The following is a 15,392-nucleotide window of genomic DNA, read 5'->3' as shown; positions in this document are numbered from 1 at the left end:
GTGTTGCCTCTCCTTTTCTCTTATTAAGATAGTTTGCCTACAATTAAATGGAGAGTTTTCAATCTCCAGAGCAAAGGCAGGCACTCTTTTTAAAGCTATTGAAGAAACAAGCACATCGATTGAGTCAGTGATGAGAAATCCTGCAATAAGAAAGCAGCGGGTGTTCGCTCTGGGGAGAAGTTATTTAGTCTAGGAATCTAAGCGGAGGCTTTGCCGTTGGGAGTCAGAGCTTCATAAAGATTGAGTCAACGTTTTTGCACAGGGTTGGTGGAGGGTAATATGGAAGACAAATGAACTCTCTCAAAATCCTGAGCAGCAGACTAAACGGTACCCCAATGCTTTAAAATGTGTTTACCTCTCTCAAGTAAACAATTTGCCAAGACAGCACCGAGTAATGGACAGAGAACCTACTCTGGCATCAGATAGTCCTGAAAAGTTCATCTAGACCAGCGGTTCTCAGCCTGTGGGCCGCGACCCCTTTGGCGGTCGAACGACCCTTTCACAGGGGTCGCCTAAGACCATCCTGCATATCAGATATTTATATGACGATTCATAACAGTAGCAACATGACAGTTATGAATGTAGCAACGAAAATAATTTGATGGTTGGGTCACAACATGAGGAACTGTATTTAAAGGGCCAGAAGGTTGAGAACCGCTGGCTTAGACACATGCTACGCACATAGTCGGTGCTCAATGAGCAGCAACTATGGCTATTTTTTCTTACAATGCACACCCATCCGGCTAGCTCAGATCAGGTCATTTCCCATCCTTCTTCTTTCTCCTCCCCCCTCCCTCCATCTTTCTTCTTGATCTAAAATTGTATGAAAGTGGGAGAGACATATTGGCAAAACCTTGAGCTGTTGTCTCTCTTCCTGCTTGACTTCTCCTTTGCAAACCTGAGGCAATGGGGGGACCAGGAGCCTCCAAGGGCTTCCTGGGGTAAGGGCAGGGCACTGCCAGTCTCAGGAAGGTGCTGGCAGCACAGTCCTTAGGCAGCCTCGTCCTCACATCTGGTCCAGCGCCCACTGCCCTGCTGCCACTGTGAGTGGACCTGGTGGCCTCCCCCACCAGGACCTGAGCCCCTCCATGGCAGACATCAGGGTCTAGAAATCTTTGCATCCCCAGGACCCAACACCCAAGAATGTATTTGTGAGGACATTGTCCTTGGAAAACTTCTGGGCCATTTTTCAAAGGTAGAACTTGGATATGTCCCCACCCCCACCCTCACCCCCACCCCCTTCTGTCTAAAATGGTGAGAATTCACAAAAAAGGCATGGGTGTTGACTGAGAGAGAAATAAATGAGAGATAAGGAAAAAGATAAAGGGGGAGAGGGAGAACTGAGAGGAGTGGCTCAGTGGTTGAGTGTCGACCTATGAACCAGGAGGACACGGTTCGATCCCAGGTCAGGGGACATGCCCGGGTTGTGAACTCAGTCCCTGGTTCAATCGATGATTCTCATCATTGATGTTTCTATCTCTCTCTCCCTCTCTTCCTCTCTGAAATCAATAAAAATATTTTTTTAAAAATAAAAAGAGGAAACAGGAAGCAAATGGAAGGGGACGGGAGGGCAGAGGCTCTGACTAGCCAGCCCCAGGACCAAGCCTGTCTGAAAAGCTCCATTATCCACTCTGCTGCAGATATCTGGAGCAGCAGGGTTCTCGTAATTAACTCGATTCTTCAGGGGATGCAGAGTGTTCAGAGTAATCAACTTTGAGAAGCGGCCAGGGTGAGGAGGGGCAGGAGCCTGGACGGCCCTGCTGAGCCAGAAGTAAAGGGGCGGGAAAGTGTGGGTGCAGAAGGAGGATCCCAGCCCAGAGAGAAATATGGAAAGTGGGGCTTCAAAGAAGGGTTTGCAGGCGACCTCCCCTAAGATTTCCCTAGCACCCAGCACATGTGGAAGCAGCTGTTTGGGCTAGTGCACTCCGCCCCAGCGTGAATCTCCTTTCTCTCTCTCTCTCTCTCTCTCTCTCTCTCTCTCTCTCTCTCTCACACACACACACACACACACACACATGCTACACAAGCTCATGAGCACACATGCACACACTAGACATGTGCATGTCCCACCTAGCTCAGCTTCACAACCTCTGGGTTATAAAAAAGTAAGACAAGTGTCTGACAACATGCAGATCCTCTGAAATGACCCCCCTGAGAAACTTGTGTTTCAATGTGCGGCCTATGGACCACCTACTTTAAAATCCACAAGAAGTGCTTATTAAACGTGCTCCCTTGTTTAAAACTGAATCTCTGTCAACTGGGGCCTAAGGTGCTGCATTCACCCCAGGAAATGCTTCTGTTGTTGTTGTCAATCCTCTCCCCCAGGATATTTTTCCATTGATTTTTAGAGTGGAAGGAAGGGGGAGAGACAGAGAGAGAGAAACATCGATGTGAGAGAGACACATCAATTGGTTGCCTCTCACACATGCCCCGACTGGGGCCAGGGATTGAGCCTGCAACCCAGGCGTGCACCCTTGGGTGCAATCAAACCCAGGACCCTTCAGACCAAGGACCGATGCTCTGTCCACTGAGCCAAACTGGCTGGGGCACTCCAGGAAATTCTTCTTTTAAAATGTATTTTTTATTGTTGATAGTATTACAGATCCCAGGAAATTCTTAACACACTCAAGGTTGAAGCCACTGGCCTAAGCTGCCTAAAGAAGAAAAGTGTAGCTGGTTCCTTTTTTGTTGTTGTTTTTCTAGACACTAGCAGCAGCTGTATTTTTTTGGTTAGCGGCCCTTTTTCAATGACCTTCCTCTTTAAAAAATATATATATATATTTTATTGATTTTTTACAGAGAGGAAGGGAGAAGGATAGAGAGTTAGAAACATCGATGAGAGAGAAACATCGATCAGTTGCCTCCTGCACACCCCCTACTGGGGATGTGCCCGCAACCAAGGTACATGCCCTTGACTGGAATCGAACCTGGGACCTTTCAGTCCACAGGCCGACGCTCTATCCACTGAACCAAACCGGTTAGGGCTGACCTTCCTCTTAAACACGACACTGATGCATTAGGATCCCTCCTATGATTGAGAAGGACTCAGGCTGCCAAGAAAAGGTGGTCTCATTCAGGGAAGGCACGCGCAGTCTGTGTGCACAGCGAGTCTGCGGAGAGAGGAAGGCAGGCCCTAAATCTGACCTGTCCGGTTCATGCCAGGAATCAACTTCGTGTTTCACTAGAGACCCCTCTTCCCACATTTCAGTGCCTGTTGACTATCGGAGGCTGAAAATGGCCCCCCAATGACCTAAGATTCTAATCCCCAAATCTGTAAATGTGGTTTATCTGGGGGAGGGGGAACTATGCAGATCCCATTAAGGACCTTGAGATGGAGAAATTACACTGGATTGTCCTGGTGACCCTACTGCAATTACATGCATCCTTTGAGAGGGAGGCAGAGGGAGAAGGCGATGTGAAGACAGATGGAGTGATGCAGCCACAAGCCAAGGAATGCCAACGGCCACCAGGAGCTGGAAGAAGCAAAGAGTGGAATCTCCCTTAGAAGCTGAAGGGCACGTGCTCTGCCAAAGCAGCTGATTTCAGCCCAGGGACGCTGATTTCAGAAATCTGTTCCCCAGATGTAGAAGAGAAGAAATCTGTGTTGTTTTAGCCACTCACTTCGTGGTGATTTGTTACAGCAGCCACAGGAAACTAACACAGTGACCCAACATGTTCAGAATGATATACTCTAACACAGGGACTTCAGTTTACCCAACATCCGATGGGCTCCTTCTCCGTGCGAGGCACTGTATCAGGCGCCGGAGACCCAGAGGTGGTGAGACACTGCCCTGCCTTGTGAGGTTCATGACCATTTTCAAAAGGCCCAGCAAAGAGCCAGGATACCCCCACCAGTGCCTGGGGGCGCCTACCTCCCTGCGCAGTTTCAAGTGAACCTCCAGCGACGGCAAGTTTTGAAAATGTCTGCTCACTGAGAAAATGAGCCGATACAGCAGAAAATCGACGGCTGCAAACAGCACCCAGAGGTAGAGATGGGTAAGAATGGGGAGGAAAAACAGCCCCAGGTTCTTCTTTTCTTTAGGCGTCAGTCCGAAAGACGGGATGACAACGTACTTCTTCCTTTCCTTCTTACTCAGCGGGAGGACGCAGGGCCTCTGTTGGTGCCTCTCCCCCTCATCGAACCGCACAAATTGTCTGGTGATGTAGACGTTTTCAAACTTCCGGCCACAGGGGTCCAGAAACCGCTTCATGAAGAGGCCTGTGCCGAGAAGCACCAGCAAGAGCCCCGCGAGGGCCAGTAGCTGCCGTCCCAGGGAGGACAACACCTCGGCCGCCGTCACCATCTGGTACAAGACCCCCACGACTTGGCCTTTGGTGTCATTTAGCTGTGCCTCCAGGGCTTGGCTCGGGCTGAAGAGAGAGACTGCCAGAGTCTGGTTCCAAGACACGAGGCCGTCAAATAGATCCAGGTGAGTGGCATGGCCGTAAATCCATTGGATGGCTTCAATATACCTCTGCAAAAGTGGCAGGTGAATGGAAAAGCTCTTGGCCCTTATGTTGCAAGTCATGCTGTCCAGGAGCCCTTTAAAGTTGTGGAAGATATTCCCCACGTGTCCAAAGATGACTATCCCCGTGCCGGCGGCAATCAGGGCGTTCCTGCCTTCACGCAGGCCACAGGAGAGGAAGAAGAGGGCCACGAAACACCTCCCGTGCTTGGAGCAGCACAGCAGAACCCAGGCGATCGCCCAGGAGATGGTGAAGACTAGGAACGAGGACAGAAACCAGGAGAAGGCCACCGAGAGGAGGCCCACCGAACTGAAAGCAACAAAAGAGCAAATTCCCAGATGTTGGAGGATGTCCACCCATCCAGGGCTTCTTGGAGACACATACATCCCCCAAAGACGTAGGAGGAGATGGGTGCCCGAGTTCCAGACTCCCATGCTCGCTGTGTCCCTGGAAATGAAAAAGAGACAGGGTCAGATGTTGCTTTTGAACGTCCTCTGTCACCTTGTGAAGGGCATGGGGGTAAGGCCATAATCCTTTACCCTTCTTGGTCCCCGCACCCCTTACAATATGACTTTCCATGTTCTCCCATCAAGAGATGAGAGAAATAGCCCAGTTGGCCTGGCTCAGTGGATAGAGCGTTGACCTATGAACCAGGAGGTCACGGTTTGATTCCCGGTCAGGGCACATGCCTGGGTTGCGGGCTTGATTCCCAGTGTGGGCGTGCAGGAGGCAGCCAATCAATCTCTCTTATCATTGATGTTTCTGTCATTCTCTCTCCCTCCCTCTCCCTTCCTCTCTGAAATCAATTAAAAAATATATTAAAAAAAAAAAAGAGGTAGGAGAAATAGGATCCATCAAAAAATGGTGGGCTCCATTTCTTCAACCCTTGAGCTTGGGATGCCTTGTGATATGGTTGGCCAATAGAATGTGAGGAAAGTGACAGTGTGCCAATCCTGAGTCCTGCCTTCCTCTTAGAACCCTGCTACTAACTTTTTGACAAGTCCAGGTGTGTTCGTCTATTGCTGTTGTGGCAAGTTACCACCAACTTAGTGGCTTAAAGAAACACATATTTATTCTCTTTCAGTTCTAGAGGTCAGAAGTCTAAACTGGGTTCAGAGGGCTCTAGGGCAGGACCCATTTCTTTGCCTTTTCCAGCTGGTAGGGGCTGCCTCATTCCTTGGCTCATGGACTCTCCTCCATCTCAAAGCTAGCAATGCTGCATCTGCTTTATTCTGACCTCTGCTTCCCCCCCTTGTATCTTCTCTCTTTAACTCTAATCCTCCTGCCTTCCTCTCATAAGGTTCCCTGTGATGATACTGGGCCCACCCAGATAACACAGGAAAATCTCCCGTCTCAAGATCCTTCACTTAAGCCAGTGGTTCTCAACCTTCCTCATGCCGCAACCCTTTAATACAGTTCCCCATGTTGTGGTGACCCCCAATTTCATTGTTACAAACTGAACATAATTAAAGCATAGTGATTAATCACAAAACAATATGTAATTATATATGTGTTTTCCGATGATCTTAAGCGACTCCTGTGAAAGGGTCATTTGACCCCCAAAGGGTTTGCGACCCACAGGTTGAGAACCGCTGACATAAGCACACATCTAGAGTCCCTTTGACCATGGAAGGTAACATTTTCACAGGTTCTAGGCATTCAGACACAGATATCCTTGGGGAGGGGCATTATTTAATGTGTCTTATAGGAGTTGGGCTGCTGGATAATGAGGGACACATGACCAATCTATTGCATCAACTCAGCCAATAGGTAGCTAACTGCTAGACCAGCTAGTCCCCAGCCAGTCCTCCGGCTGATGACAGAAACGTGTACAATAATAAATGCTTATTTATTTTAAGCCACTAAGTTCTGTGCTGCTGGGTTAGCCAGTGCTTGTTACTCAATAAAAGCAGCAATACTGTATCATGGGTCTTAAAGGTTGAAACAATGCCTAGGCCGACGGACAGGCTGAAATCAATAAGCTGCACTAAGTATGGTCACTTTTTGGTAGCCATCTGTTTTCTTGTGCTCTCATCTTACAGACCAGAAAGCATACCAAGGGCATCTTCAATGTGGGACTGGATTGAGGCCACTGTATCTCCGCCCTGTTCCGTTGGGTCTCCCCCTCCTGCCCCTACCGCTGAGCACAGTTCTCTCCTGAGACTCTTACAAGGGAAACGAGAATCTTTTGTCACTGAGTTAATTATCTTTTCTTTTCACCAAGATCTGGCATAATTAAAACGAAGGTGCGATGGGGCTGCTACCACCCTGTCAATCATGCAGATTTAGGTCTGTGATGAACCTGGGCTGGCTTGGAACTATACGAAATCAATGAGAGATGTTTCTTTCTTGACTGACATAAATACCTAATGAGCATTAATGAGCATTATACCATATGTATGGGATTTGAATGAAGGCATTGATCAATTTTAAAACACTCTTGAATAAATAAATAAATAAATAAATAAATAAATAAATAAATAAATAAATCTATCTCGTCTCACATGAGATAGGATGGAGCTGCATTTATGGAGAATCTCAATATGTCTGAGCCAGTGACTTACGCTCAGAGTGTGAGAGAGGCATCCAGGCATTGGCTAGAGGGCGTGAACTGAGCCCCCTCAGGTGAGCAAATGATTCCCCACCTGGGTTCCGGCTAAATGGGGTTAATGGAGGGCAGAAACGAGATGGGGAAAGAGGCAGGTTAGAAACAAACCTGTGGCAATTTCTCCAGCCATGATCTAGAGGGCTTGCAGCCCCCCTTCACGAAATCTGAATGGAAGTGCTCAGCACAGAAAGAGGTATGGGGAGAATTTAAGTGTTGAAGAAAGGTCATTACCATGTGGAATTGGCCTTATCAGAGATTCAAGAGAATGATCTTACTTTAAGGGGAGGAAAGGGAATTGGAACGGTCATTAGAATGAGGCCCAGCAAAGGCAGGCAGTTCTTTTTTCCTGAAAGCTTGCTTCCATCCAGAATTGGGGTTGGTGTGAAGGTTGGCAGTGTTCCACGCACCCGTCCCCTCCCAGACCTCTCTGACCCTGAACTCGCCGATGGGCCCCTGTTCTCCTGGCTCTTTCCCAGCATCGCTGGTCCAAGCTAGATGAGACCTGCTTCACTGCATGCACAGGAGGACCCCAGCAGTCAGCAGTGAGCAGGGCAGGGCAGGGCAGGGCTACCCACACCAGAGCAGGTCGGGAGGGGCTGCCTCTCCTCCTAAGTGTGTCCCTATTCTCTCTCTCTGTCCTGGCTTTGGAGTGGACCCGAGCCATGATTTGACTAACCGACACACTAACAGGTATCACTTGCCTCTTGTGTCCTGGCCACCTCACCCACAGCATCTGCCTGCAGCCTCTGGAGCAGTGATGGCGAACCTTTTGAGCTCGGCGTGTCAGCATTTTGAAAAACCCTAACTTAACTCTGGTGCCGTGTCACATATAGAAATCTTTTGATACTTGCAACCATAGTAACACAAAGACTTATATTTTTGATATTTATTTTATATATTTAAATGCCATTTAACAAAGAAAAATCAACCAAAAAATGAGTTTGCGTGTCACCTCTGACACGCGTGTCATAGGTTCGCCATCACTGCCCTGGAGACAAGTGCTCACACAGGGCCACTGAGGCGGAGCGTGCTCACTGCAATGTGTCAGCGCTCGCACAGAGAGCAGGTGGCCGAGCGGGACTCAGACCAGGTCTCTCTGACGCCTGGCCAGCTCCCTGTTGCCTGCATCGTGCCCGGATTCCACGACTCGGTTACGTGACAGGACGCTCAGCTCACTGCGTACCTGCTGCAAACACATCCCACAACCGACCTGTGGGTCACGGCCCCACTTCCATCTGCTCAGTGTTTTCTCTCATCAACATAGCTGGCTCTGTAAGGGTGTGTCTCAAATCAGCAGCCTTTTCTCTAAGGCAAGCCTGAAGTCCAGTCCCAGCTGTTTTATTTTTCTCTCTTTCCCCTTAGGAGGCGCCATTTTGCTTGCTTCCTAAAAAATTAATAATGCACATTTTAGATTCACTTTTTTCCTTCTTTTGTACAGTGTGTCCTTGATTCGGATATTTCTCTGAAGATAAGAAACAGATTTATGGACACGTTAAAATGTGAACACTCGGCAATAAAATCTAATACCAGTTAAATAAGAGAGATGACTGCAATGTTGTCCTGCAAGAGGCACATGTTTTCTTAACAAGCAACAGTGCTAATATCCTCCCCGTTGTTTCTGTGCTGAAAACAGCTTGTCACCAAAAGACACCAACAAGGATGTCTTCGTGTCCCTTCAGATGCCTGCGGGCGGCCCCCTCTTGCTCCTGCGCAGGCGCAGTCACTGCTGCTTGTCATCTTTCTCCACATACCCCAGTTCTTCCCTCTCCCGCTAATCAGGGAATCAGGGTTTGGACAAGGTGGTTCTTTATTTCTTTCTCAACGGGACCAGCCCAGGACAGCAGCTCCGGTACTCAGCTCTGTCCCCTCGTGCTTTCTGCGACCAGGGAAATGCTCTAGGTCTGTGCCGTGCAATAGGCTGGGCACTAACCACGCATAAGGATTGAGCACTCGACACAGGGCTAGTGCAGCTGAGGAGGTGAGTTTTTAACTTTCTGTAGTTTTAATGAAATGTCATGTAAGCCATCTCCTGTGGCTGATGACGGATGCTAGGCCGGCTGGTCTCCATGGGTGAGGAAGTGAAAGAGGCTAAGGGACTGGCCCAGCCGTCCTGGTGTTGGGGGCGAGCTGGGAGTGAGCCCCTAGTTCTGCACCATCGGTGACACACTTCCCAACACACATGTCTCATGGCTGACTTTTCATGAACCCCGTTTAAAAATCCTTAACAGGGCTCCCGAGCTAAATGGAGCTCAATTTCCCACCCAACAAGTTTGCCTTCAGGTTCCACAAAATACGTAAGTGGGGAAGTGGACAACGTATAGCCTGTGCCTCTGTCCAAGAATTAGTTCAAGAGTCATGATCATGGACAGTTAGCAAGTTGTTGACTGAGTGCCTGGCCACTGTTTTCACGTCTGAGACACATTATTGTTCATCTTCAGAAACTCTGGACTATATCTAAACATTGTAGATAAGGAAAGTGAGGCTCAGAGAGGTTCAGGAACTTGCCTAAGGTCACACAGACTAAAGGGAAGAGCCAGGATTCTAACCCATGTTTAAGTGACACTGAAGGTTCAAGACGGGCAGCTTCTCAGACCCTCTTTAACATGATCCTCAAAGAGGAGCTTCCAAATTTGGTGGAAACACATTCCCAGAATCCCAGTCACGCATGCGTCCTGAAATGCGGATGCAGCGATGCCGGCAGGAGCTTTCTCCTCGCTGTCACCTGCATCCGGTGCCCTCCCCCTGCCCTTCCAGCACACTCCCTGCGCCCTCCAGCTGGCTGCCGATCTAACTCCCAGGGTCAGGCCCATCCCCTGGTCTGAGGTCCAGGCTACAGAGCCTTCTTCCTAACCGAGCCATCTGTCCCAGCATCCGGGATGGGAGGCGCCTTCAGGGTTGGCCCAACTCTGTTGAGCTCTTCCTGCGCTGAAAAGCCAGAGCAGTGTGGGCAGCACTCCGCACCGCAGCTGCCTGCAGGGGTCACACATGCCTTGGAGCGAAGGCCATCAGGAGACAGATACTTTTGGGGGGTGAGGAGGATGAGGCGATGGGCAGCGGAGAGCCCGGGCCCCAGTGTAAGCTCCAGAGCAGCAGCCCCCCGCCAGCAAATTTTCTTCCAGGCGGTACAGAGACAAGGTTGTAGAGTTGCCAGATTTCCTGATTCTTTTTTTTTTTTTCAAGAAAAGCTGAAATCTAGATTTCTTTGGGTGACATCTGATTTTTTTATTTTATTTTAAGTAGACTCAGATTATTTTTAAAACACTCTGGCTGATTGTGTCTACTGGTAGCCAGTTTGCAGCCCATGGTCTTTGGGGAATCCTCACATGACTTCGTCTTCTCTCTGCCTCCCCTCCCTCCCCACCTTATCCTTCCTCTTCTCCGCAGATCTGAATTACCTTTTCCCTCTTTTGCCCCTGGGACGTTTTAAAATCATGCTGCAGGCCAGTTTCCAGTCTCACGCATAAGGCTTTTCCTCTATGCCTTGGGAATATTTATTTTTGCCCCAAAAGCTCTGATTCTATTTTATTCACCTCTCTTGTGCTACTGGATTGAGCCCCTCCCTCCCTCTCCATTGCTTCTTCCAGCAGCTTCTGAAAGGCTCACCTGGTCCCTTTAACCTGCCGTTTCTCTTTATGTTGCCTCCATTACCAATAATTTTTATTGCCTGATTCAACATCCTTGTCTCCCGTGCATCAAATACCTGCTTCTTGCTTTTACCAACAGCATATCCCAGAGTCATTGCCACTTCCCTGCCTCGATCTCTAACCTGCACTTTGCACCATACATCAGTCGGCAGGGGGAGGGGGAGGACCACTCCGGAGTCCACAGGAGAGAATCGAAAGCTGAGGCCCGTCTCTCCCTCACGGGGTGAAGGCTGTTCTGTGTGGCTGAGTGCACGGGAACAAGGAAAGGGACAGGGCTGGCGATGAGGAGCCATGCGGAACCTCGCAGCCTGTGTCTCCAGCCTGAGTGCACATTCACCTACTTTCACGCGGAGCTCAGCTGTTGCCAGGGGAAACAGAAGTGGCCACGCTTCTCCATCAAGCCTGCACATGCTAGCAGGCAGCAGCTGCGAGGTGCACGCACAAGCTGGGAGGGGCATACACAGTGGGTTCGCGTGTTTTCCCCCGGGGCGGAATGCCAGTGGCAGCAACAAAAGCCCGGGCATGGAGGGCATGGGCTCCCAGCCACCACCCCACCCCCGAAGTCACCCACGTTGTTAGGGAGTCAAGGGCACCAACATTTCTGAGCACCATCCTTCAAGCCCCCATCAACTCTCAAGGTGCAAAGAACCCATCCCTGCTTCACATACGAGGCCCAGGCAGCAGCCATGGCGCCGGGCCCTGAAAGGACACTGAGGACCTCCGAGTGAGTGGCGCACCCGGAGCCTCTAGACTGGGGGAGGTAGCAGATGCACATCACCGGACTGCCCCAGCGCTGGCCAACCCCAAGGACCTGGAGGGGAGGACCCTGGGAGCTGCCCGAGTGCTCCCCCTGCCCACTGGAGGAGCACTCGCCTTGGCTGACATCCCGAAGTTTCCAGGAAGTGAGACCAACTCATTCTGCCCCTGCACCCATGCAGAAGCCATTGGCTCACGTTCAGCAAGCCCAGATAGTCTGCAGACGCCCTGGGGAAAATCCACCCAGATGGGCACGCCCTCTATTCTTGAGGTGCTCCTCCAGCCCGCTCTGCTGATCCCCTGTGGGAACCTCATCTGAACCCACCAGCCTCTTTCACTGTCTTCGGGGCTTGATGGGAATCCCATTTTAAAGGAAATGTGGACAAAGGACAGAGTGGAATAGAAAAGGGGCATCGGCAGGGAGACCTGTGGTCTAGTCTGCCTTCCCCCAGAGCGGGCTGTGTGACCTTGGACAGGTCACTTCACCTCTCCAGACCTCAGCCCCCTGGGGCTGGCCCGGTGCTAAGGTTCCTGCCGCCCAACAGTCTCTGAAATAAAGGGAAGAAGAGAGAAGAGAGGCAGAGCTGGCCCCGGGTGCTGGCATTTCACAGCAGTCCCATGCCTGTAACTGGGGCAAAAGAAGAATAAAGCGTTTCTTGTGCTTTTCTCTTTTTCTTTCTTTTTAAAAAAATTCTTGCAAACTTATCATTTGATTGTGAACATCCTGTTCTCTCAGCCTGCCAAAATAGCTCGAGCAGGCGCCCGTTTGAGGCGGAATGAATCCCTCAGAACTTGGTTTTAATCATCCTTGCCTTGAGAAAGCCAGCAAGTGCCCGCCTCTGTGAAAGCAACCTTCACACAAGAAAGGAAAGATTAATGAAAGCTACCAGGTAAACAGAACGTTTACGGAACAGTTCAGTCCATCCTGTGCATGTCCCGGGGCGCTGTCCCAGACGGGCAGGGCAGCCCCGTCCCCACCACTGCCCCACCCGAGGCTGGGCCAACAGGGATTACTTCCCCCAAAGGCTGGGGAGAAGCTTAAGTCACCACAAGCTACTCTGTCAAGAGGATATTCATGCCAAGCTCTTCCCTGAAATGAGGGTATTCAGATCCCTCAGCCAGCATTACAAAGACTTTCTGATAATTTTGCAGGTAGGTAAGCTGTCAGGGGCAGAAGAGGGGGATTCAAATACCCTCTGGCCTCAATTGTTTATTCTGCTGTACTAATATTTAACTTTTTCTTGTGGGGGGGAAAAAAAAGCCATTTCAAAAATAAGATTATCCTGAAAGTTTACTTACAGGTTCCCCAGGGGCTCTTCTCTATCTGTCCTTCCCAGGCTGTCCGTGTTGATAGAGGACAGGAAAAAAGGAAGCAGAATGACAAGAGGGTCACAACACCGTGAATCAACGGCTTTATTTCTCACACAAAGTGACTAAGTCACTTCGTATTGTCAGAGGGGAGAACTGGTGTAAAGGAACTACTGATGTCTATCTGGTATTTTTCCTCAGAACAGACATGATAGCGGATCATGAAATGGGACGTCTTCAAACACGAGGAGTACATTATGAAAACTCGGGTGGTCAGCCTCCTGCCCTCTTTCCTCTTCACTCGCACACTCCCCACATCACAGTCCTCACTGCACCCGCAGTCGGAGAGGCAGGCTGCGTGAAGGCACCACCTCTGCAGCGATGACCGCAGACTAGTGTAAAGTCCGTCCTGCCTCCCAATCTTGCACAGGACTCACCAGCCTAGAAACTGAGCTGCAAGTCAAGAGGACCAGCTTGTGTGGTTTCAGGGAACTAGGAAGGTCTAGTTCCACTAAACGATCCTTCGCCTTTGGATTGAGACCCATACTATAGCTGCAAGAGCTTTGAATCTTAAAACCCGTGGGTTCCTGACAAAATGCAGATATCCCCGAGAAGAGTTGATATAAAGAAAAATATAAAATAAGTAATTGTAGAGAGGGGACCTTGAAAGCTCAAGGGAAGGTATGTGAACATTTGAAGTTTAGGACACACAGCTATCAATCAATAAACAATAGGGATCCAGTGATGGTCGTAGGCAAATGAACTTTACAAGAGAATCAGTGAGCGTCACTGGAGGGGAGTGAGTACAGGGGCAGGAAGCTGGGTTAGGAGGCAGGACCAGTGTATTGGTCAGGGTTCTCCAGAGAAACAGAACCACGGAAGAGTTGATATTGCAACTGGAATCCAAAGGTGGAGAGCAGGCAGAATTCCCTCTTTCCTCCGGAGGCCTCAGTCCTTTTACTCTTAAGGCAGTGGTTCTCAACCTTGGCTGCACATTAGAATCACCTGGGAATCTTTTTAAAATCCTGATTTCTGGGCCTCATCCTCCGGAAATTCTGTTTCTTTGTTACTAATGTTGTGGCCCCGCCCCATAACAAAGAAACAGAATTTCTGGAGGATGAGGCCCAGAAATCAGGATTTTAAAAAGATTCCCAGGTGATTCTAATGTGCAGCCAAGGTTGAGAACCACTGCCTTAAGGACTTCAGCTGATTGCAGGAGGTCCACCCACATTATAGAGGATAATCTGCTCGATTCAGAGTCTTCTGATTAAATGAAGAGCATGGAGGTTCGCAGGGAATGTGACTGGAGAAGTGAAAGGTCCCAGATAGATGTCCAGGTGGAAATATTCATCCTGTGACCAGCCGGGACCACGGGCCTGGGCTTAGAAGAAGACCTGGGGTGTAAAGACAGCTGAGAATTAGCCAGACGAATGCCTGCAGCACAGCATTCAGGGCATTTCTGTTGAATTCAGTTGCAAACGGAAACTATGAAACCAGAGGGATCTCCAGAGGGAGACGTGTGGAGAGAGAAGGGCAGAAGAGAGAACCTCGGTGTATTGTGTACTGGGCCACGGGGTGCCTTCCTGACACTCACAAGGTCGGGGTGGCTGCTGAGTCATGGAGCTCACAGAACACTAGGGCAGGCTCAGGAGCACAGCTGCCTCCGGGAGACTGGGAGGAGCCTCTAATGTGTGTGTGTGGCGGGTGGGGGTGGGGAGGAGGTAGGCAGGGAGGCATTTCAGACGGGGGAGACAGCACAGGCAAATGCATGGAGCCCACTGAGACAGTTGCAAAAGTCTGGATGTGACTGCAGGGTAAGGCTAGGGGGCAAGCCCTAACCGCCCTGCACACCGGGCTGATTTAGTCCTGATTTTAAGGGAAGAGAGCCTTCGAAACAAGGTGTTTTCATTCAAATAAGAAGGTCCAGACTGCAGTGTAGAAGCCCCACTGGGGAATCCAGATGCAATGCTGGGGTCCCGGGGAAGGGAAGAGTCGGGAGTGGAGAATGCAGGGCAGGCTGGAGATCGCGAGGGTGGGAAGAATGGAATGGCCTTAGACTTTGGTGGTTAGGTCACTGGTTCTCTTGAAAAAGCCATTTGGGTAGGGGGTTGGGAGTGAATCGAAAGCTAGAGGGGAAAGTCAAGTCAACAGATACCTGGTAGTAATGCCGGGGGTGGAAATGGAGAGAAAGAAGGCAATAGTAGAGAAGCAAGGGTTTTGGTTTGGGGAAGAACAGAAAATTGCATAGGAGAAGGGACAGAGGAGGAGGTAGGTGAGAAGAAAGGAAAAAAGCTGCTGAGGATGGTCTCAGCTCTCGGAGGAGAGGAGAGGGAACCTTCAAAAAGAAGGAGGGGGGACGGCAACAGAGGTTGTGGTTTGAGGAGAGTAACTCTGGGAGCGGCTGCTAGAAGCAGCCCTGGTGGCAAGGAGGTCCCCAGCAGGGGCCACGGGGGTGCCAGTGAGTATGGTTTTGAAAGCCTCAAGCTTTGGAGTGGGAGAAAGTGGCTACGTGGGCCTTGGAGACTCCAAAAAGTGGGGGCACAGGTTAATGTCAAGGGGCTGGGGTGTCAGCAGAGCAGGTAAGCTTCAGCTGTTGCTGCGAGGTTTCT

General features: G+C 50.1%; 1 protein-coding gene across 1 annotated transcript; it reads right to left on the bottom strand.

Annotated features, from left to right (window-relative positions):
- Window positions 1-2,969: 2,969 nt before the first annotated feature.
- LOC118670487 (dendrocyte expressed seven transmembrane protein) lies at window positions 2,970-12,824 on the bottom strand. Its single transcript, XM_036337537.1, has 2 exons — window positions 12,775-12,824; window positions 2,970-4,914 (listed from the first exon to the last, which is right to left on the bottom strand). The coding sequence occupies exon 2, from the start codon at window positions 4,899-4,901 to the stop codon at window positions 3,711-3,713; it is 1,191 nt and encodes a 396-aa protein (XP_036193430.1). The 5' UTR covers window positions 4,902-4,914; window positions 12,775-12,824; the 3' UTR covers window positions 2,970-3,710.
- Between the last annotated feature and the right edge of the window lie 2,568 nt (window positions 12,825-15,392).

The sequence above is a fragment of the Myotis myotis genome, unplaced genomic scaffold (genome assembly GCF_014108235.1).
Source record: "Myotis myotis isolate mMyoMyo1 unplaced genomic scaffold, mMyoMyo1.p scaffold_m19_p_16, whole genome shotgun sequence".
Taxonomy (NCBI): Eukaryota; Metazoa; Chordata; class Mammalia; order Chiroptera; family Vespertilionidae; genus Myotis; species Myotis myotis.
The sequence above is the reverse complement of the archived record's forward strand: the minus strand, read 5'-3'. Positions and strand labels throughout refer to the sequence as shown.